At 37.7% G+C, this 25,045-nt stretch overlaps 1 protein-coding gene across 1 annotated transcript; it reads left to right on the top strand.

The window, feature by feature from the left end:
* The first annotated feature begins 15,843 nt into the window (after positions 1 to 15,843).
* Positions 15,844 to 24,506, top strand: HMGN5 (high mobility group nucleosome binding domain 5). The gene is made up of 6 exons (XM_036497846.2): positions 15,844 to 15,995; positions 17,725 to 17,754; positions 19,355 to 19,384; positions 19,684 to 19,734; positions 22,462 to 22,590; positions 23,315 to 24,506. Exons 1-6 carry the CDS (start codon positions 15,981 to 15,983, stop codon positions 23,936 to 23,938), a joined length of 879 nt encoding a protein of 292 aa, XP_036353739.2. The 5' UTR covers positions 15,844 to 15,980; the 3' UTR covers positions 23,939 to 24,506.
* Positions 24,507 to 25,045: the final 539 nt, after the last annotated feature.

Raw genomic sequence — 25,045 nt, 5'->3', positions numbered from 1 at the left:
CCTAAAGCTGCTAAGATATTCTTAGCAAAGTTGATAATGGATTAAAAGTCGAAATCATATTGCAAATACAATTGAAATGAACCCTCCCTACCAATTGCTGTATCAGAAGCCTTTCCCCATAACTGCATAACTAAAATGTTAGGTTCAACAGTTTTCATAATTCCCTCAAGATTTAGTTTGCATAAAACATGTTGAATGACAAAAGAAATCCTCTAGTGTACCAACAAATTGTATCTATATTGCAAGTTTCAGAGCTGAATATTGTATAGGGATTTGTTTTGAAACAAAGGAAAAGTGACAGTTTTCAATCAATATATTTAAAGTTGTGATGTTATCATAAATACATTGTTAAACTTAAAACTGATAAAGCTTCACAGGCAAGTTAAACAATAACCAAGAGATAAAACTATGCTGGAATCTTTGCTTACTTCCTTCACTACCATTTGAGTTCTCCATCTGGCTCAGTTTATTCTTGATTCATCATATCATACAAGACTCAGTGAGCAGAACTCTTACTGATAGCGCCACACTCTAAAATGTCATACATGATCATCACATTGTGAAACTGATAGTATAAACATGCACGATCTGACAGCGATCCTGCAGTCCTTTTATTAGAAAAATCACTGGAAAGTAAGTATATAGTTCTTGAAAGGAAAAAAATTTGCAAAACTATGGGCTCTATAATCAATGGTCTTCCTTCCATATCTCTGATCATGCATTTGCAGAACCGTCTAGGTATTTAAGGCTTTTAAGAACATTTCCTTTAACTTGGTTTAGTTGCTGAAAAACCATCAGATAGTAACTTACTGGACACATAAACTTTAGGCTTCCAAGCAAGGTAAAGCATTTTATTATTATTATTATTATCTTGTCTGGTAGAAAGAAAATAGGTTTGGGTCATTCTGCGCAGAGGTCTCTATGCTAGACCCATGATGGATTACTATTAGCACTTTGGAAATGAGTGTAACTGCCTGCTCACCAGGAAATTCCGATATTTCCAAAGTAGAAGACCGACATGGTGCAAGAGTTCCGATTTCTGGAAAGAGTGTCCTATAATGTCCTAAATGCCACATTTCATGGAAGAATTTCTGAATTTTTAAAGAAGATTTTATTTTTATCTGAAAGGCAGAGTTACCCAGACAGAAGGGGAGAAAGAGAGATTCAGTCTGCAAGTTCACTCTCCAAATGGTCACAATGGCCTGAGCTGAGCCAATCTGAAGCCAGGAGCCAGAAAATTGTTTCTGGGTTTCCCACATTGGTGCAAGGGCCCAGAGACTTGAGCCATCTTCTGTTGATTTCCTGGGCTATTAGCTGTGAGCTTAATCAGAAGTGAAGAATGAAGCAGCTGGGACTAGAATAGGGGCCCGTAAGACATGCTGGTATTACAGGCGGAGGGTTAACCTACTATGCCATAGCGCCAGCCCTCTGGTTTCTGCATTTTAAAGTGAACAACTGACATGGACAGCAAATATTGGCAGCCTGGAACTTACAGGTGTAATTCAAAGGCTACTTGGACCCCTGGATCCATCTTTTAGTCATTCTGCTTCTATGTAGTATTATCCATGACTGACAGAATACACCAGCATGAAACACCATATTTCATAATATTCAGTCACTTTATGTACAAGTGTGTCAGGCCTGCCAGCGAGAAGTGCTACAGCTATCTATTAATGATAATTCAAACAGGATCTCTCTGATTAGTTTTACTTGAAGTCAGAGGAATATATAATCTGCTCATAGAGTTCAGGGCATCGGGAAACTGAGTCTAGCAGATCCACTCACTCTGATCCTCCACTAGACTTAGACTTAGATTAATAGGCAAATGTTGCTAGGAAAGAGCCGTAATCCTTAAGAATCCAATAGGGTAGCAAGTTACATGGTACTATTCATACTTGTGTGGGTATTTGAGCTCAGCTGGTCTAGGCCCATGACTGAAGTATCATCAGAAGCACTCTATGGGCTTCATCATGGTCTACTGACAAGTATCAGTGGCCATAGGTTATTCAAGTGTGCTTGCTTTATGAATCACAATGAAAATCAGAGTGCAGGAAAGAAAATCAATCCACGGAGAAGTCATCTCTGAACAAATGAAAGGAAGTTGCTGTGTTAATTTATATACTGAGCAGGTAATTATTGAGCAGTATGAGACAGAGCTTTGGGATGGAGAACAAAGCAGATAAAAATTATTGCTTTATGGAGCTTGCATTCTAAAGTAGGAGACAGAAAATAAATTCAACAATTAAGTTAAATAATATAGTAGGAAATGATAAGTATTATGGAGATAAAGCAAAGGAGAGAGACAAGTTTAGTTTATCATCACTGAGAAAGTATTGGTTCACCAAAGACTTGAAGGAGCTTAGGGTAATATGGGGAGCCAGAAGAACCCAAATCTTTCAGTTTGAACTTAAATTTAAGCTTTTATCTAAAACCTCAGTTATTGTGGCTAAATAACAAGTGACTAGCACAATGCTTTCTCTTGCTGATATGCATCAACCTTGTTTCAGTTCTGAGTATAGCCTGACCTAGTGACACTTGGATTGTGGAAATACCTGTTTCTACTACTTCTTTGGACGCAAATTTACTGCAAGAAGGTAACAGCCATTTTGCAAGTATGATGAGCATTTAGTGTCTGCTTTTTCAAAAACAGAAATATTTAGTCTTCAGCAGAGAGACCAGCAAACTAAAGTCCATGTCCACGTCTCAATCTCATCTCTTTTTTATTTTAAAAACAACTCTTTAAAAAAAAAAGATTTTTTTATTAGAAAGTCTTTAATTAGTGGCTCAATCCTCACCTTGCAACTGCTAGGATCCTACATGCATGCCAGTTTGAGTCCTGGCTGCTCCAGTTCCCACCCAGCTCCCTGCCTGTGGCCTAGGAAAGCAATCGAGCATGACCCAAGACCTTGGGACCCTGCACTCACGCTGGAGACCTGGAAGAAACCCTGACTCCTAGCTTTGGATCAACTCAGCTCTGGTTGTTGTGGCCACTTGGGGAGTAAACCAGAAGATTGAATATCTTTGTCTCCTCTCTGTAAATCTGCTTTTCCAATATAAGGAAATGAATCTTTAAAAAATGTATTTTAAAAAGTTAAAAAATAAACTAAAATTTTTATTTTTCATGATACAGTTCTATAGGCTGTAGGATTTCCCTTTCCACCCTCCCCATTTCCTTGCCCTCCACTGCTTTCCCTTGTATTATTACGCTAATATAGCTTTTTAGTAGCAGTCACAAGTTCATCTGGCCTGTTTTACTTCTAAATGAATGACATCATTTTCTATATTTTTATTTTCAGGCTGTGTATGTCATTAAATTTTGTATTAAATTTCATATCATTTAAGGTCTTTTTGTTACTGGCTTTTTATATCCAGGAAAACATTTTTGTGAAGTAGTGTTTTAAAATTTTGTTTATAACCCCCTCCTCAAATGCTGGCAATAGCCAGGGTTTGGCCAAGCCAGCAATCAGGAGCCCAAAACTGATTTCAGGTCTCCCACATGAGTGACAGGGACTGAAGTACGTTAGCCATCACCTCCTGCTTCCTAGGGTGTGTTTTAGGAGGGACCCAGATCAGAACCAGAGGAGTTGGAATCCTAATCATGCTGTTCGAAGAGGCTTCTCGAGCACCACTTAATGCATAGTTTTTCAGGCTCATCCATGCAGTACCATGTACCAGTACTTTATTTCTCTCGAATGCTAAGCAACATTCCATTGTGCTGATATACCACACACTACTTAGCCATTTGTTAGTTGGAGATTTGGTTTCTTTCTGCTTGTTGGCCATGATGAATAATGCTGTTGTGAACATTCCTGTAAAAGTTTTTGAGTGAATAATATGTTTTTATTTTTCTTGCCTATAAATCTAGGAAACAAACTGTTGAATCATATGAAATCCTTTCTCTAATGTTAAATTAGATTTTTTTCAGTTCATGAAGTTCTAAGAATTCTTTATATATTCTAGATAAAAGCCCCATGTAACATACACGAACAGTAAATATTTCCTGTCATTGTAAAGGTTTTTTTTCTTTTTTTTTTGGTAGCACAACATATTTTTGTTTTATAGTCTGTTTTCTTAGTGTTTGCTCTTTTGGAGGTATTTCTAATATATATATATATAATATTATATATAATTTATATATTATATATATATATAATATATGTGTAAGTTTTATATATATATAAAACTTAAGGCCGTAAAGATTTATTCCCATGTTTTTACGTAAGAATTTGAGTATTTTAGCCTTTATCTAGGTCTGTGATCAGTTTTGAGTTAATTTTTCTTTCTACGGTGTGATAAATTAGTTCATCTTCATTTGCTTGCATATAGGTTTGAGTCCTTTTCATTGTCATTTGTTTTAAACACTTGTTTTCTTATTGAATTATTTCTGTATTGTTAAAAAGCAGTTAACCATAAACCCAATGGTCTCCTTCTGGATTCTCAGTTCTACGCCATTGAATTCTATGTCCCTCCCACCGTTGTGCTTATTGCTGTTTTTGTAATATATTTTGAAATGGAGAACTCTGAATGCTCAAATTTTATTCTTATTTTCCAAGAGCAGTATGACTATTCTGGGTTCTTTTAATTTCTACATGAGCTTGGGAGTTGTGTTGAACAAACAGATCCACTGGGGTAAGAGATTAGCAGAGAATGGGCCGTGACTGACAACTGGTAATGGGTTTCTTTCTGGAGCGCTGTAAATGTTCTAAAATTATGGTGATGCTTTCACCGCTCCACCAAACAAAAAAAAAAGTTTTTTTGATTGTGCACATTAATGAGCTAATCATATGATATGTACATTATATCACAATAGCTACCTAATAAAATTTTAAAATAAATAGATTAATAATAAAATTGGAGGTCTTTTATCAACAATTTGTAATAGAAGTGAAATACTAAAACCAAAACTCACTGGAATAGTCAAGCTCATGTGAAATTGAATGATGGTGTGTAAATTAATCATGAAAGCACTAATCTGGACATAATCAAAGCTTGTAAACAAAGAATGTAATAACAGAGTGGAAAAATGATAGTACAGCAAATGACATGCTTTCTAACGTTCAATATTTTAGTCAGCTGTTACATGCATATTTGAAAAATTTTGTGATATGCATGAAATTCATGCTTTTTATGTTACTCTTGCTCGCCAGTTCTGAATCCATTAGTGGATTTATCATCAAAAGGCTCATTCCCATTTTTTTTACGCATTGAAAAGACACTTCAGCATTCTTATCTTCATTAGAATAAAAATAATGCAAATTCAATGTACTCCAGTCCCAAGTCTTTTCATATTTAAAATTTAATTGAAACATGGGAATTGAATTGGCGTATAAACAAAGATAATGGTTTCATTTTTTTCACGTCAGTGAAATTGCATATCCTACATATGTTGAAATACATGCCACATGTTTGTCAGTCTTTCCTAATCAACATCTTATACAAGGAGGCTGAATTATTCCACAAATCAACTGGCTGACCTGTCAATGCCTTTGCTGGCAAGCTTACATATTTTATTCATGGTTGGCACCTGTAAAACTTTCTTTAATCACAGCAGCCCTACATTCTAGGAGCTTACCTGGGTGTTCACCTGGCAGGAGCCCACTTCTCCCTTTCAGCACTAAGAAATACGCAATGGAAATGGATACTGACTATTCTAGTTATTAAAAAACCAAAAAGTCTAGGTAGCTGTACTGACCCCTGGGAACAATGTCAGTGACTCTGAGCAGTGGCCACACTGCTACTCGTACCCACAGATAACGTGGAGGGATACTTATGTAAATCTTTTAACAGTTACATATTTTATGTGTATTATGAACAACAAGCAATAAGCACAAAAAAGACATGTCTTAACAATTATTCATGTTTTTGGAATGAACAAAAAGTAGAAAATCATTAGTAATGACTTTCCTTGGAATTCGCATCCCTCTTCTTTTGTCTTAATCTTCTCAGTAGGTCTTCTTTAACTCCATTTTCAGACAATACAGTTGCTGCTTTTTTTTAAAGATTTGTTTATTTTTATTGGAAAGGAAGATATACAGAGAGAAGAAGAGACAGAGAGGAAGATCTTCTGTCCGATGATTCACTCCCCAAGTGTCCACAAAGGCCAGAGCTGAATGGATCCATAGCCAGGAGCCAGGAGCCTCCTCCAGGTCTCCCACGCAGGTGCAGAGTTCCAAGGCTTTGAGCCATCCTCAACTGCTTTCCCAGGCCACAAACAGGGAGCTGGATGGGAAGCAAGGGCTGCTGGGATTAGAATGGGTGCCCATGTGGGATCTTGGCGTGTTCAAGGCGAGAGCTTTAGCAGCTAGGCTATTACGCTGCGCGCTATTGGTTTTTATTCTGGTACCCACACTATTTTCCACACATTTCTGTTATATAAAATATCAGATCACGCTGTGATTTTTAAGGCACACTTATCTCTGTTAGAGTGTGTGCTTCTCAAGAAACAGAGTGAAACGTTTGTTATTGCAAGTGCTCAATGAATATTTGTGGAAGGAATGGACGTGAATTGCAGTTGTGGTCTGGATAATTACATTCTGCAAGCATTGATCTAGCAGCTATTTCTCAGTTGGAGGCAAGATGGCACTATGTCCCGGGGAGAACTGGAAATTTGAAACTGCAAGACAGGAAACCAAACATAATTAATCCTCAGTCTAATTAATTACTTAGTAGAATTTTATATGCTGATTTCTTTTGTCATACTGGACTTTTGAACTAAGATTCAAAAGCAGAATTGGTGGAAAAAAAAAAGATTGAAAGAACTCAAATATAATTAAAACAGCACAGGCTCTGGAGCCAAACTGATCCGAGTTTGAACTCTGACTCAGCAATACTAGTATCGTTTAAGTTCAGGGACAGATGTAGTTCATGGAAAGCTTAACATAGCACTTGACACTCCATACGCCCCAATAAGTGGATGTTTCTTCATCTAATTAACCTGAGAAATACTAGTGAGTGTCTTGCTAATAATCTCCAAGTAGTGACTCTGTGAGTTCTGACCTAAGAGGAAAATGGAAAGAAATCCAATCCTCCTCTCTTCCCTCGTCTCCATCTCTACTCCAGATCCCCTTGAAGGCAGCACTGTGATTATCACCTTCCCAACTTTGCCAAAGCAACAGTCTATAGCACAGTTGGTGTCTCTCCCTGAAGTTCCTGGTATAGATGTTCCCAATGCAAGGAAATAAATCATTTTCTAATTTACACTTTCCTGGTGGCAAACAGATAATTGTTTATAATTAAAAAGCTTTTTCATCCAATTTCTACTAGGTTAGAGTAAATCACAAAGCTGTCAAGCCAAGCAAGTACTTAATTAAGCAGAATAGGTGACAGTGAGTCATTGCGCTTTGTTAGAAAAATTACAGGCCAAAAGTTGAAACAGAAGGCCTAATTTCTGGTCTCAACCTTGCTAATAACTGACTTATAAATCTTGATTGGTTTCTTCATTGTTTTAGTTATCAACTTCTTCACCTGTAGACGATAACTTCTATGTTGGCTCATATTTTGGAAACAACTAAGCTGTACCTCACTCACTTCTTAGCCACAAAGACTATCCAGAGGAGTGCAGAAATATTTAACATACACAGTAAAAGAATATAATTTCTACAGAGTATTGTCAGTTGGAATTTTTATATTGTTGGAATGTGAAAATTCTCCCAAGACAAAACAGAACCCCCCAAAAAATCACAGTGAAAATTTTGATAAGGTTACATAGAAAATTTCAGTCTTCTGCAATGGAAAAATATCACTTAAGGTCAAAATTATACATTCTCAATCACACATGGAAGCTAAAAATTTGATCTCATAGAATTTAGCCAGCAGAATGAATAGTGACCATTAGAGGGTCGGAATGGCAAGAAGGAGAAGGACTGGGCTGAGGTTCAATAGTGGGTATCAAAATACCGCAAGATAGGAAAAATAAGCTACCGTGTTCAATAACACTGTAAGGTGGCTATAGGATGCAAGTTATTATTATCTCTAACAGAGAATAATTTGCAACAAAAAGAAACGATGAGTGTTTGAGGAGATGGAAATGGTAATTACACCGATTTGACCATTACACACTGCTTACAAAACGCATCAAATTACAAGACACTATACCACAAATATGTACAATCTTGATGTAAAATAGATTAAAATATTTAAAAAGCTCAAAAAATGAAACAGAATCCAATAGAAAAAATGCCTATGGTCAAATGATGCACAAAAATGAAATATAAAATTTAAGCATTGGAAAAATATTCAGCTTCAGTCACAACTAAGGGTAAGCAAATCAAAAACATATTCTATCTCATCAAATTTGGCCAAGTTATTACATTTAATTGTACTAAATACTGGTCAAAGTGAGGGAAGAAGGTATGCTTCTGTATTTAGTGTAAATTGGTGCTGCTCTCCAGTGTTAACTCTTGCCATAAAATTATTTTTTAATATTTATTTTATTTTTATTGGAAAGTTAGATAGACAGAGGAGAGACAGAGAGGAAGATCTTCCATCCCATGATTCACTCCCCAAGTAACCACAATGGCTAGAGCTGAGCCGATCCAAAGCCAGGAGCCCAGAGCCTCCTCCCAACCTCCCACATGGGTGCAGGGTCCCAAGGCTTTGGGCTGTCCTCGACTGCTTTCCCAGGCCACAAGCAGGGAGCCGGATGGGAAGCAAGGGCTCCGGGATTAGAACCGGCACCCATAAGGAATCTTGGTGTGTGCAAGGCGAGGACTTTAGCCGCTAGGCTATTGCACCGGACCCTTGTCATAAATTTCTAAAGCACTTCTGCTCCAACTGTTCTCAGAAATTACACTGTCACATTTTTTTCCGTTGTCTAACCTGACATTCTGTGGCCTTATTTTAATCTGGGATGCTATGTACAAATAGGTACTTTGGTTTCAGCATTCCAGTCCTTATCCTCACCTCTGCTTTAGACAAAGTTCAAAGTCTCCTTCAGCATGACTCTATCTTCTGCTCTTTTGAGCCCCTTACTCTCTTTGGTAAACAACTTCTACAAATTCAAAGAACCTAACCAGTGTAGTTCTCAAAGCACAGTTGTCAGCAACTGACTGAGGGAAAGAAACACAAAGATTTGAGTAAGTTCTTTAATTAGAAACAAAATGCAAATTAACATGTAAGAAATGATTTTTCCATAGCATAATGATGACCAATATAGTAGGATGCTATTTTGTATGGGCAAAAGTTAGTACACACTCAAAAAATAATGTTACTATTTTCAAGAACAACACAAATATTAATGTTTTTTTCATAGAACAAGACACATTTCATGAACCAATATAACACGTGTCATGTATGCTTGCTTTGTTGCCTTAAAAAATCTCCAGTGTGGGCTTCATCCAGGAGAAATCATATGCCAAATGCTCTTACTCTAAACAATAAATTTAGAAGTGAACCAGAACATGAAAACAAAAGGAGACTGAAGGAACAATTATCCTTTCCTTTTAACCCAAATTGACCCTAGCTCCATGTGAGGTACACTAAACAGTATAAAATCTAACAAGCAAAATATTTAACAAATACAATTTTTTAAAAATTCCATTTAGGCAATTTAATCATGAAATTAAGAATTCCCTTCCCATGACTTATTTTATCAGCAATTTAGCCATCAAAGAGTTTGAATGACATGCTTAATTTATTGAAAACATGCACATGTAGATTTATACTACTGCCATTAAAATGTGTAAGTATTGAGCATGTCTGTAAGCTTGGTTACTCACTGCAATGTAAAATTCCTGAAGTTTTAAGTAGGTAGAAAATGAATGAAACTGTGGGCTCTTATTTAACAAAAGGTGTGAATATAGCCTGATTTCATTAAAAGGTGATTCTTTGAAAAAGAAGTCAATACACACACCACGCAGTGCTTACTATATCCTTATGACTGTAAGAGCATGCTATTTATTCAAATGATCCTCCACATAATTACATCTACGAAAAAATTTATTATAGTGATTCTTCCTTTCTTCCTCCCTAAATTCTCTGCTTGCTACACTCTCTGGGGAATTTCAAGATGCTAGCACTTTGGTTAAATTTCTTTGTTCATTTATTTTTGTTTATTTGAGAGCCAGAGAAGAGAGCAAGGGCAAGATAGATGATACAGAGAGATTGTGAAAGAGAGAGCCTTCCTATGTGCCGGTTCAGTGCCAAGATGTCCGCAATAACCAGGACTACCCAGGCCAGATGTCCTACCTGGTAATTCAGTATCGATCTCCCATGTGGGTACAAGACACCTAACTACTTGGTGCATCATCTTCTATCTCCCATGGTGCACATTAACAGGAAGCTGGAATCAAGATCACAGCTGAAACTCAAATGCAGATATTGGAATATGGGATGTGAACCCTTCACGGCCAAACCAATCATATATTCCTGCTGTACATTTAATAAATGATTTTGAGCAACTTATTTAAAAAACCCTGAGCTTGTTCATCCATGTTCAAAAAATATTGCACCAGAAGATTTCCAGTCTTCTTCTAAGCTTTAATATCTGAGACCTGAAAACAGCATTCTTCCAAATTATTATCTAAAATTTGTAGCAAATTTACAATTCAGGCACATAATACTTATTGTGTTCCTTTTTGCTCCTAGAAAGTAGTTCAATTCATTTTTACCACCAAAAACATATTTTTCAAATCCATTTTCTCAGATATCATCAGTGTTCTATTTATTTGGGCTGCTGTGAATATCCATAGGAAATAGGAAGCTGGTGTCCTCAGGATTACAGACTCTCGCAGTGAGTTTCATCTAAGTGCCATCATCAACCTAGGGGAATTTCTCCTTTTTTTTTTTTTTTTTGCAATAAAACACATTTTTATTTTTATTGATTACATTGCATTATGTGACACAGTTTTATAGGCTCTGGGATTCCGCCCCATGGTGGATTCCTCCACCTTGCTGCATTACCACAGTTCAAATTCAGTTGAGATTCTTTCATTGCAAGCATCTACCGAGCATAAAGTCCAGCATCTTATTGTCCAGATAAGTTCAATGGTTTCTTGGAGAGACCAACTCTGGTCTGAAGGTAGAGCCGGCAGGGGAATTTCTCCTATCAACCATAAGCAAGACTCAGAAATAAGTGCCTTGACATATTTGGCTCACTATCCTTACTATGTAATTTGCTCTCTGAAAAAACTGATCAGTAATATATTTAAAACACAATATCTTCATTATATTCTCGAAGTAATGAATCATTTGACAACAATAATAAGAAGTTTTATGCAATTTGTTTTTTAACACAATGAGAATAAGTATAGCGATGGATGGGGCCAGCATTAAAGATATTTTAACGGAAAGCTAAATATTTCTGGTCAGTTCTTTTGAGATTCGTTTTTAGGCAAAGCAGTATATTTGCTACTTGTAATTAATTATGTATCACAAATAATTTTAAACTGTGATTATATAGAATAGTTGGAGACCTCTTTTATCATGACCAACATCTCTTTTCTCACAAATAGATAAATTTTTAAAAAGATCTTTTTATTTTTATTTGAGAGTTACAGACAGAGGAGGAGGAGAGAGAGAGAGAGAGAGAGAGAGAGAGAGAGAGAGAGAGATCTTTTATCTGCTGACTGAGTCTCCAAATGGACTCAACAGCCAGAGCTGGGAGCCAGAAGCTTCTTCTGGGTCTCCCATGAAGATGCAGGAGCCCAAGGACTTGGGCCATCCTCTGCTGCTTTCCTAGGCCATAAGCACATACTGCATTAGAAGTGGAACAGCTGGAATACAAACCAGTGCCTATATGGGATGTCTGTAACTGCTGGAGGATTAGATTGCTATGCCACCATGCTGGCTCCATAAAAGCGTAATCTTAATATTTTATTGTGTATTCTCTGTCTCAAAATTTTTCATGTCAGTGTCTATCATATGTGATTTTTTGGCATCTTTTCGTGCATTTCCCACTAGTTATTAACTGAACATGCTAGAGCTCCAGTAGCTTCTGAGTGTAGTATCAAGAATGTTTAAGAGTCGGGTTGTGGGTGGGAGGCTTGGCTCGGTGGCCTAGTAGCTAAAAGTCCTTGCCTTGAACATACCAGGATCCCATATGGGTGCTGGTTCTAATCCTGGCAACCGCACTTTTCATCCAACTCCCTGCTAGTGGCCTGCAAAGGCAATCGAGGATGGTACAAGGACCTGGGACCCTGCACCCGTGTGGGAGACCAGGAGGGAGATTCTAGCTCCTGGCTTTGTATCAGCACAGCTCCGGCCATATGGTCACTTGGGGAGTGAATCATCAGATGGAAGATCTTCCTGTCTCTCTTCCTCTCTATATATTTGACTTTGCAATAAAAATAAATAAATCTTTAAAAAAAGAGTCAGGGGGAAAGCACTAGGAATCAACATTCATAGTTATCAATAAATAAAAAGAAACAAACCAGTGTAAACTTAGAAAACAAAAAGATGCAGCAGAAAGTCTCCCTTTGACAATTACACAATAATATAATCTTCACTATGGAATGATTTATCAATTTTTAGAAAAAAATATTCTGTTAAGGAGGTAAATTCTACATGATGTGCGCATGATATGATGTGCTAAAAAATAATTATGTAAAGAAAAAGTATGTGTAAGTTTGAATTAATGTGAAGAAGTAGGATTAAGTAGTTCAGGAATCAATGGAAAAAAGTTGAACTTGGTTGTGTCATATGAGTACTAAAACTGAGTGCTATCATTTACATTCTATAGTATAACAGGAGGTAAGTATTTTCTTGTAAGGCTAAAATGACTGAAGAAACTTCTCTTTCAAAGAGTTATTTGAACTGGATCTGAACATTTTGGTAGACATTTGATAGGTAAAGATATAAGAGAATGAGACAGATGGTAACAATAGCAGAAGCCAAGAGCTTAAAGCAGGCTTGCTGGTACAAAAGCCTATTCTTGACGAAAGGTTACAAAGAACATGGGTGGTTGAAGAGTAGCATGAAAAAAATAGAGGAATACTTACAAAATTTTCTTATACATGTATGACTTTTCTAAAAAATCACAGTTACTACATTCCAGACTGCAGGGAGGAACATCTGACCCCAAAATGAAGTTGCTAATGAACAGGAATTTTAGAGGTCACTGATCAGCATAGTTTGCATTGCCTCTAATCTTCTAAAGTTTCCCTTCTAGAAATCTTCATGATCATTTTTTTTCAATATACTGGGACTAGGCGCTCTGTTCCCTGAACAGGTACAAACTTTCCTGCCCCTGCATTTGTTATAATAGCCGATCCAAAAGTTCATAGTCGAAGCAAATACCAACTCCTCAATAAAATCCTTTTCCAACTATCTCATTTGAAAAGATCCTTCTCACCTATTTTGTTGCTGAATTTAGACCAGATCACTCAGACGATACAAGCAGTCCTGATTTGTAAATATGTATGCATCTGCTTGCTCTATCGTGAAAAAATTATGAAAATCCTCAGGGGCAGAAACAATATAATGCAACTTAGCATGCCACAGGGTTTTGCATTTTCATAAGCTAGTTCACAAAACCAAAATCGAACAAACTAATGCTAAACAAGAATCTGTTGAATGAATGCATTTCAGTGTTGATACGTTTTCATTCCCTTTCTTTTTCTCCTTCTCCTTTTAAATCAGCCCATATATTTTATACGTACCTTCTAATTTGTGGAAAATAAAGTGATTGAAACATATTGAGGCTTTCCCATCAATGCTTTCACTATAAGGGTAAAAAGAGACATCAAGAGCCTTGAGGGATGATCCCAATTGCTGCAGGCAAAGGCAGCAATTTAATCGTCCTTCTGACTTGTCTGCCTGAATCAGAATGCAATATGAAGGAGGCACAGGGAAATTGAGCTGCCGTCAGACTCTCTTATCATACCTGATCTGTTTAATTCCACACCGTAGGTGCTGAAGAACACTGAGTGAACATAATAAATGTAGTGGATTCTTCAGTTATGTTTTTAATTTTGAAGGGATGGTTTGGCATGTTGTAGCAGGTACTGTATTCATGTTTTAAACTGAAGGCCCCAATGTATAAAACCCCCATGAACACCAATGAGATCTTTTTTTCCTAAGTAATTGTTCAAAACACTAACTTTTTTTTAACACTACGGAATATTTGCAAAACACTCTGAAACACAATTAGTTCTTATAACCACCAAAGCAAGGCTCCTCTGAGAGAGGACTGTGGGGAGGGGCAGTACCTTCAATGTCAATCACAATTATTTTCAAATTCCTGATTTGTCAATTTCCACCTCTGCTTTCAAACCCTCAGGAGCAAGAGCTGATGCTAGAAGGTGGCTAGATGCCCCTTAAGAGTAGTAAGTTGCCTAAATGTGGCTGAGAGTAGAGTGAGGCTGGTGGGGGACAGTATTTAGACCAAAAAAAACCTGAAGCAGTCGCTTCTAAACTCAGCAACTAAATAATTATTTCATGCAATATGTTAAAAGATCAAAGTAGGGGGGCATCTTTAATAAACACAATATTAACTTCGAATAAGCCAATCCCAAAAGGACAAATATCATTTGATTTCTCTGATGTAATGCTACCTTTATGCAAAAGACAAGATCAATAGACATATAGGTAAACATGTATATACATATATTCTCATAGATGAACTGTATAATGGAGACAAGCATAGCAGGAATGGCAGTACGCATCTCTACTCCTGAATAAAAGGAGGACTCCTGATGAAACTGCTAAATATGCCTTGACAACAGGATAGTAGATGTTCTACCACTGTCTGTACCTACAATATCATGATACGCTTAAGCAACAAAATGATAGATTTGTGACTGTTGTTGATGGACTATTCTGTTGTAGTAATACGAGAGAAAACAGTTGGGGGGGGGATAGGGGAGTGGAAGGGGAAGTCCTTGAGCCTATGGAATGTTAGCATGAAAATTTAAAACTTGAGTTGTTAAAAAAAAAAAGAAAAAGAAAAGAAAAAGGGAGATGATTCTAACCTGTGCGTTGAGTGGCTCACTTCCGTCACTTCATCACCTCACCCCGCTTTGGGCATAGCCTTAAATTTGGCACCAGAGATGGATGTGCAGTCCCCTCTTGCTAATCCAGTCTCTTGAGTTCTAAACACGTGTTGAGAGGTGCCTTGCTGAAGTCCTTCGCTAAGTGCTACCATTGGAATGAAAATCTAGTCGATAATTATTTTTCCTGTAGACACGTTCTGTAGGAACTTCATGCTGGGCCCCACTTGATTTTGTGTGTGTGTGTGTGTACTCTCTCCAATTAGTATAACGGTATTAACTGGTATCCCCGCCTCCACGTGCCTCTGCTGTTGCTCGCAACTCCCAGGCTTTTTTTTTTTTTTTTTCCTGCTTTCCACCTGCGGGAGGCGCGCCATTTTGGCAACCTCTTCCTGCCGGGATCTTAATTCTGCTTTGGCGGGAAGTTCTCACAATCGTAAAAAACAACTCCACTCTCCCACTCTCCGCATGAGTGCTCCTGCGTTTTCCTCTTCAGCCTCCCGCCAAAGGTGGCTTGAAAAGACAGGAGCTCAGACTCAAACCAGTTTCAAAAGCACTTTTCCCCCCTCAGAAGCCAGAAACTATGTATCGAACATTGTGGAGAAAGGAACTGCGTTGGATTTCACATGTCATTAGAACACTAAGGGAAAAATAAGACAACTCTGGCTTTCCAAGCAAAATTTTTCCCCAACACGTTGCGTGTACTAATTCCGCGTGCTCTTCTAACCCTACCGGTGGTCAGAACCGGCAGTGTAGGAAGGTTTCGGGCAAGTCTGTGGGCCACGCCTCCCCCCGCCGGCTACCTATCCTTATTGGTCTGACAGCCTGTCACTCCAAACTAACTCCCACTCCTGCTAACCACTCACGTAGTTTGGTTGCGTCTTGGCGTGTTTAATGTTGCCAATAACGAGGGATTTTTTTTTTTTTTTTTGAGACGAGTACAGGTCGTGCTGCAATTAGTTCATTGAAAACTCAGTTGCTCTTGGAGCGGTCGGACAGACTGCTCTGTGCTTTTCTCCCGGTGTTTGCAAAGATCGCCTATAGAGAACTACGACAATGCCCAAAAGAAAGGTAAGTGAAATGGGAAGGTAGACGGGGGATTATCTGCTGAAATACATATTTTCTAATAGGCAGAGATTTTTTTCAAGCGTCTTGGCTTCTAGTCTGATTTTGTGATGTGTTGAATGGAAGGGAAAGGGAGGGTAAAGAGCATTCTCTGTGAGGTTTATGATGATCGCGCATGCAACTGGTAGTTCACTTTTGACGTGTTTTGTTTAAGGGAAAGAATCGCTTGAGAGGTGTCTCCATGCTGAATTACAAACAGCCATAGCGCTGTGCTGTCGCTTCCTACCCCACCCCCCTCCCTCCGCTTACCCTATTGGAGAACGCTTCGCCTCCAGCCGCACTTCCAGGCACCAGTTTCCTGCTCTGTCTCCGGCTTTTCTCCGGGAACCGTCCCGTTTGGGGGAACGAAAGCCATGGCTTTTTCCAATGTTTGCCTTTGTTCTTCCCGTTTTCTTTTTCCTTTTTTTCCCCCAACCCTTCCCTCCTCCACTTCTTGTCATGCCAGATGGCTATGCAATGGTAATCCTGTGCCATTAGGCGGCGCAGACTTCAGACTGTCCTAGAGACCAGAGATTCACCGCCTTAATTAGAAACTTTAGGGCTGAAAGAGCCGGCGATGTCGGGGCTCACTAGCTACAGGAGGAAAGGTGACTAAAAAAAAAAAAAAAAAAAAAAAAAAAATCGCGTCGATGTACTGTTACCCATGTTGGGGTAGCATATATGTTTTCATTTTAGACACACAAAGTTGCTCGGGACTATTCAAGGGGTACAGGTCTTCTGCAAATGCTCACTTAAATTCCTGGCTCCGTTCAGACAGGAAATAAGTTCACCACGGTGTTTGTTTTTCTTTTCTAAGTCCCTTGGAAGTGAAATCAAACGCTGTGATATTGTTCGGTAAAACCCTAAGACGATGTGCTATGTTCGGTACAGTACTTGTTTTTATATTACTTGTATTAATATGCTTTTCCCATTCCTAGAACGTATTAATAAGACTGAAATTCCCCGGTGCCCTGCGGCTGTATGAATCATGCAGTAGCTTGATAATTCTCAAGCTGAAGGGCTACTCAAATACGGAAAGCAACTGTTTGTAATCACCATCCCCCTTCCTGAGGTTCCCGCCGCCGTGCTTTTCTGAGCTTGTGCAATGGGTATTGCTATTTTGCAGAGCTGACAGCAACCTAGTAGCAGGTAGTGGCGGGAAGTTTTAAAATCCGTGGCCGGCTTCTCCGGATAAAGCATTGACGTGTTAACAAAGAGGTTACTCCTGTAGAGCATTGTGGGGGTTGTAGTTCTCGTTGCACAACTTGGACGGCCGAGTAGTCCGGAGCCCGTGGAGAGGGTCAATGAGCTACCACCATTGCATAGCACATGTAATACAAAAGACACGGGGAAATTGCCTGCCGTTCTGACTTCATTCCACGCTCTCCCCCACCTTGGTTTGTGTATGTGCGTGTGTGTGGCTTTAACCCAGTGTGTAGCAGATGGATTTCAAGATTTAAAATTTTTCAAGAGTTGTTTTCATGAAAGGAATATCAATTGTCTACACGTGTGTCTTGGGCAGGCGATTGTATCTTGGCAAGCAGCAACGTACTTAGTTGCTCGTAGGAAACAACCCGTGGCTTCTTAACCCTGAACCCAAGAAAAGGATAGAAATGGTTCTATCAAACCATAGCTTACAGACAATGTTTTCTGATCTATGTTTACATTCATGCCCTGTATTTTCTCCACTGTATAGGCTGCAGTTCAAGGCGATGTGAGCCAGGAGGTGAGTGTCTTTAGATTTTGGAAATTTGTCCAAAAGAAATCCATTTATTATGTTCACTTGAGACATACAAGCAGCTAATAATTAGAGTAGTTGGTATATTTATTTATATCAACTGAGTAATAATGTGGTATACCAGTTGGCTCTCCAAAATAGACAGTATTAAAACTGGGTGCTTCTTGCAATGGAAGACCTTAATATGCTTTTTAATTTCTGAAAAGAGTTTCTTCTTCTAAGCAAGATAATTGCATTGTCTTTTGGCACCAAGGAGTGATATTTTTAGTTAAAAATATTTTCGCTAGCTGTTTTGTTAATTTTCCCCAGCAATTGAAGCTTACTTTTTTTTTCTTTAGCAAATAAAATGTTCTCTGGAGGGAAAAATCAAAAATTCTCATTTGTTACTATGGTATTTTCTAACCAAATTCACACCTGCTCGTTTAACAATAACAGGAAAATAATTTTAAAAGTTCATGGAAAATGGAATTATAATGTAAATACATTTTCATGGAAATGATTTTAAAATTTTTGTATTCATATGAAGTTCATGAAAATGTGTTGGGCAGTTGGCACAGCAGTCCAATGTTGGAGTATCGCATCCCTTAATGAGAATCTGAGTTCAAGTCAACGCCCCACTCTCCATTCAACCTTCCTCCCTAGGAGCTCTCTAGCAGACAACAGATGATGACTAAGCACTTAAGTCCTAAATACAGTAAAATAAAAAAAAAAAGTTTATGAAAATGTGTATTATGAGAAAAAAATGTGGATTTAAATTTGCTTTGTACTAAAATAAATCACATTTTTTTACATATGCACACGCACAAATACATACATAAAATCTATTTGAAAGGCAGAGTTACAGAAACAGATCTTCTGTCCTCTAGTTCATTCCCCAAATGTCCACGCCCAGTCAGAACCCAGGGGCTTCTCCCACTTAGGTGCAGGGGCACAAGTACCTGAGCCACCTTCCACTGCTTTCTCGGGCACATTAGCAGGGAGCTGGGTCAGAAGTAGAACAGCCTGTGCTTAATCCAGGGTCATGTGATGCTGGTATTGCAGATGAAAGATTAACCAAATGCCGGCTCCTAAACATACCTTTTAGTACAGTGCGAGATCCCTGCCTGGTGTAAGACGTCATCCTTTTATTATTATTATTTTTTTTTTTTAGAATTACTTATTTAACTTGAAAGAGTTAGTGAGAGAGAGAGAGAGAGAGAGAGAGATGTAGACAGAGATCTTCAGTTCACTGATTCACTCCCCAAATGGCCTCAATGGCAGGAGCTGAGCTGATCTGAAGCCAGGAGCCAAGAGCTTCTTCCAGATCTCCCATGCGGGTTCTGGAGCCCAGGCACTTTGGCCATTACCTAGGAGCTGAATAGGAAGTGGAGCAGCCAGGACATGAACTGGATCTGCATGCAGGCAGAGGATTAGGCTGCTAATGCCACCATGCCCACCCCCTAAATTTGCCTTGGAATTGCTTTTTCCATGAATTTTTGGAGTACCTTCATATTTCTGTAGTGTTTCACTAAGTATTTTTATCACAATAAAAATAATGATAATTCTAGTTTTGTATATTATTCCCTTCAATTTTTTTTTTCTTTTGTAGCCAAAGAGAAGATCAGCCAGATTGTCTGCTGTAAGTTAGTCTTTGGGGCGGGGGCGGGGGAGCGGGGAACCCCTTTGTATTGTGAAATGTAATCTTAATGTAACGTTAAAATTCAGGGAGTCCTGAATGTTATATCTAATGCAAGATTTAATTCTGAAGTTTTAAGAAAAGACTTTCACAACAAGGACTGCATTATTCCCCTAGAGCTCAGACTTAGCTGTGTCCATCAATTCTAATTCAAAGGTTGCATTTCAATGTTAGTGCCCCTTCTTCAGCTGCAATTTCTTCCCTTTTGTCTCTTTTTTCACAACTTGTATTTTTTGATGCAGCTGCCTCCGCCTATTATACCAGAGGTGAAGCCAAAGAGAGGAACTCCACGGGTAAGTATTCAACCTGTAATATTGAAAAAAAAATGCTTTTCTTTCCTGAAAAGGCACACAGCTGATTATTTCGCTTTATTGTTTGCCCAGTTAGTAATATATCATATAAGTTCTTTTGATAAGAAATATTTGTTCTTGTTTTGTGACTGTCCACTGTATTTTAGCATTTTTATAAGGTAGGAACAAAACCTAAATTTAGTTGGGTAGACTCATTAAATATAAATGCCTTTGACATCAGCTAGCTACCATACAGACACTCTTGGGGAAAAAGAATATATAAACTGAGGTAGCCAGCATACTGCTTTGTAATAATAGTAATGATGAACATTGACTAATGTTTCACTGTTTGCAAGGGGTGTTCATATACATTCACTTATATATATCTAATCAATTCCATCGAGACTTTGCTATTTTAATGTTATGGCTAAAAAATGTAGAAATAGTAATCGCAATGTTAAGTTCACTATTAATTGTTTGATACCTGAGGATATTTTAAGAATTGGTTGAGAGCCTGGCGCCACAGCCTAGTGGCTGAAGTCCTTGCCTTGCACGCCCTAGGATCCCATTATGGGCCGTGGTTCTAGTCCCGGCAGCCCTGCCTCCCATCCAGCTCCCTGGTTGTAGCCTGAGAAAGCAGTCAAGGACGGCCCAAAGACTTGGGACTCTGCCCCTGCATGGGAGACCTGGAAAAGGCTCCCAGCTCCTGGCTCCTGGCTTCGTATTGGCACAGCTCCAGCCATTGCAGCCGCTTGGGGAGTGAATCAGTGGATGGAAGATCTTCCTCTCTGTCTCTCTTCCTCTCTGTGTATCTGACTTTGCAATAAAAATATATCTTAAAAATGTTGGTTGAATTTCTAAAATCATAAAGTTTAAAGTTTTCAGACTCAACAAAGATCATGTAATTCCAGAATTTTGTATTTGAGGAAACTATAAGTTATCATTAGTTTTATGCAATTATTTTTTATGTTTTATTAATGATTGCTAAACCAAGGCAAGTGAACTTTTAGTAATAGTATATTGTTAATAAGTGAACAGGGTAGGTGCTATGCCTAGAAGGTAACTTGCTACTTGGGATGTCCAATTCCATATCAGAGTGTCTAATTAGGAGTCCCAGCGCTGCTCCTAATTGTAGCCTGGGAGGGAGTTGGTGACAATTCAAGTAGCCGAGTCCTTGCCATTCACATGGGAGATCCAGCTGGAATTCCTGCCTCCTGGTTTTGACCTGGCCCGACTCTGGCTCTTACAGGCATTCAGGAAGTGAGTCAGCTGAAGGGAGATCTCTTGTCTTCCTTTCTCACTCTCTACCTTTCAAATAAAATGAAACAAAAAACTGTAACAACCGATGGAAAACCTTGCTCTTTCTCTAATTTGGTTTTCAAGTTCACTCTCCTATAAAGTTAGAAACTCAGTTTATAGCTTATTAAAATAGTAAATACAGTTTATGACTTTTAAAAAAGAGAAAATAATACCAAAGGGAAGCAGATGCTATATATTCAGACACTTTAAAATCCTTGTTCCTGCTTCTCTCTCAATTTTTCATGTGCTGATAAAATAATAACCTCTATATTTGCAAATTGTGATTATTTGAAGGAATTATTTAATTAGCTTGGAAATCAGAATTACAGAGAGAGAGAGAGAGAGAGAGAGAGAGAGAGAGAGAGAGAGAGAGAAGGAGGGAAGAGAACAGAGAGGGATCTTCTGATTGCTGTCTCACTCTCCAAATGGCTGCAATGGCCAGAGGTGAAATGATCCGAAACCAGAAGCCAGGAGCTTCTTCCGCGTCTCCCACGTGCAGGGGCCCAAAGACATGAGCCATCTTCTGCTGCTTTCCCAGGCTGCGAGCAGGGAGCTGGACCAGGAAGCTGAGCAGCCAGCACTGGAAACAGTGCCCATATAGGATGCTGTTACTGCTGGTGGATGATTAGCTTGCTACGGCACCACACTGGTCTCACAGTTTACAATTTCTACAGCAATTTCACATGTTTTTTTTCCTCATTTAGCGTTTAAAATATTCCTGAGTCTCTCGTGTTACTCTTTTTTTTTTAACATGGGAACAAACTGCCTCAAAGATATGAATGCTGTTGCTCAAGGCCACATAAGTGGCAGATCCAGAATTCAAACAGGTTTTCTGGCCTCTTAACCAAGTGGTCTTCCTACAACATATTGGGCAAAGAATTCTTGTTGGTAAAGCAATCGTGCTTGGAGGCATTCCAAAGCCTGCAGATATTAAGGTTGAAACCTTATGTCCTAAGGCAGTCTTCTAAAAATATAACTAAATTGATTCTCTTAGTAATATAATGCTTCTCTTAATTTTTACCAATGCAAGGTTTATGTTTAACGAAACCCTGGTGCTAATTATTAGACATGACAAAGATAAATTGACCTTTTCTAGTCAGAGAAAGTTAATTTATCAATCTAACTTGATTTGGCAATTGGCCCTTGGTGGCCACTGGTCAACATTTTAACTTGTAGCTTCTCATGTGTGTCACTCAACCTAAAAAGATTCTTAGATCTCTATCAGGGGAATATTAATTCAGGTTCAGTGCTACTTTAGGTTTATAATGAAACTGAAAACATTATGTATTAATTTTGCTGCTGCTTGGTTTATATGTGGTATTTCGGAGCTTTTCTATAAATGATCACAACAGCTGGTGAAATAAACGGTCCTTTAATCAACACATCAGTTGAATGTTGTATTTATTTTTATTCTCTTTTGTTGCTGGACAGAAAATGAAGACAAAAAATGACATGATGGAACAAAACACAGATACAAGTGCCAATGCAATTGCTGAAACCAAGCAAGAAGAAATTGTTCCACAAGAATCCAGTAAAAATGGAGAATCCAAAATTGTAGAGGTATCTTACAATGTTAATAGATTAGTCCACTTGACAGTTTGATAAGGTGTACAACTGAAAGAAATATTGTCTTTCATGTTAAAAGTTGAGAAGCATGAAATGAATGGTGGCTCTAAAGTATGATACATAAGGAGAAAAGTGATTTTAAAATACGAGAATCCTCTTGTACTTCTGGTGAGAGTGGATTCATATTTTTGTTACTAGAACAACGCCAATGATCATAATTTAGTAGTAATGTGATAATCATCTTATTAAGTACAGGCCAATTCTCCATTGTTTTTATTAATACATGGCTATTTGTAAATTCCTTTCCCAGAATATCTGATTGTTTTATTTGTCCTGCAGATTGAAAAACAAAATTATTAAATACAATGTTTTTAACAGGATGACTTTGTATGCTATATTTTAAGATAGTAAAATACTAAAATTACTAAGATCAAATCTACAAACCAAGCATATGCATATATGGGCAAATTTTGGTAAATGATCTTTGTGTTCAAGTAATTTTTATTTTAAAAGCCTGAATCTTATAATGCATTCCTCATGATGTGATATTTAGGAGGCTTTTATCATATTCTTGCAAAAGATTACTGCTTTGCAAACGCAATAATAGCATTTGCATAAAATATTATGCAATCGAGTCTAAATACTAAGGGGAAACAGATGTAAATTCAGAAATATAATTTTAGTGTTTGTTTTATGCTTTGCTTTTCTGCATTTGTAGGCACCAGCTCCTGAAGAAGAAATGGAGGAAACAAAAGAAAAAATTGAACTTGTTGAAGAAGAGGGAGGAGAAAATATAAAAGCAGCAGAAGAAGGAAAAGAAGGTGAAAAGGGAGATGAAGATCAAGACAAAGAAGAAAGGGGAGAAGATGGAAAAGAAGAGCAAGATGAAAAGGAGAAAAAAGAAGACAGAAAAGAGGATAAAGATGGAAGCAAGACAGTAGAAGATGAAAAAGAGGCGGAAGACCAACAAGAGAAAGGAGATGAGAAAGATGATGAAGAGGAAAAAAGGAAAGAAGCAGAATTAAAAAAGGATGAATTTGGAAAACAGGATAAGGATGGAAAAGAGGATGGTGATCAAGATGGGAAACCTGGCAAAAGCAAAGAAGATGAAAATGAGGAAGAAGAGAAAAAAGATGAAAGTGGAAGAATTGAAGAAGATGGAAAGGAGAAAGAAGACAGTGAAGGAGAAGAAGTCGAAGAAACAGGCAGTGGAAAAGGAGATGAGGAAGATGGAGGAGATCAAGAGGGAGATGAAAGCAAGGCTGAAGCTGGAAAAGAAATCGAAGCTGAAGAGGTCAAAAAAGAAGACGGAGAAAAAGAAGAGTCTCTGAGTTTTGTTTAAAACTGCCCTATAGTTTCATAATTTGGTAATATGTACCTTCTTGTTGTAATGTTAATAGAGATAAATATTTTTATCAAATATTTTATAAGCCCAACTTTTCTTTAGCTTCAGTTTAATTTCAGAATATCTTCATATTGATTATTAGTCACAAAATTCCTAACATGAAGCCTTTATCTATAAATTTTGTGATTAGAATAGTGGAATATATACAAAATATGCTAAATTTGCCAATAAATTCTGTGTTGTATAAGTTATGTGTTACATCTTTGAATTCTGATGAGCTCCTAAGTATGTGATAAAGTCATGAGTTAGGGGAATCCCAAAAGAAAGTTTCATGCAGCATTCTCGTGGTTCTCTAGATTGCTTTTATAAAGAAGGTGAACTATTTTCATGTGATGCTAAGAGTTAGTTATCTTTCCCTAATATTATTGTCTTAGGAAAAATAAAAGTTGTAATCTCATTTTAAAAAGAAATACAAATGTTTATTTGAGAAGGGCAGTTTTGGTTCTATGTGTATGAACAAAATTCTATTGCCTTTATCCTAATAAAAATGACTCTTCAAAGATGATTGCGGTATTTGATTTCTCCAAAAATGAAGTTATTAGGTTGTTATTATTATGCTTGATTAATCTGTTATAACCCCCTAATCTAAAAATCCAAATTTTGAAATTATCCAAAATCCAAGAGTTTTTGATCCCTGGCATGATGCCACAGCAGAAAATTTCACACCACAAACTTTGTTTTCTGCATAAAATTACTTAAAATATTTGATAAAATTATTTCCAGGTATGTGGACAAGATTCATACAAAGCATAAATGAATTTCATATTCATAATTGGGTTTTATTCCCAAGACATGTCATTTTCCATTACAAATATTCTGAGACACTTCTCAAGCATTTTGGGTAAGGGACAGTCAACCTCTATTTATAGAAGAATTATTTTTCATTTTAATTGTATTTTAAAGTATGCACTTCAATAGTTGTTAGTATATATGCAATACTGTGCAACTGTAGCCATTAATCCCAGAGCATCAGCCAAATAAAAAAGTACCAATTAGCAGTTTCTCCCCATGTCTCCATACCCAATCCCGCATCTACTACTCTGC

The sequence above is a fragment of the Ochotona princeps genome, chromosome X (assembly GCF_030435755.1).
Source record: "Ochotona princeps isolate mOchPri1 chromosome X, mOchPri1.hap1, whole genome shotgun sequence".
Lineage (NCBI taxonomy): Eukaryota > Metazoa > Chordata > Mammalia > Lagomorpha > Ochotonidae > Ochotona > Ochotona princeps.
Note: the sequence above shows the minus strand (reverse complement) of the source record. Positions and strands in the feature narration are given on the sequence as shown.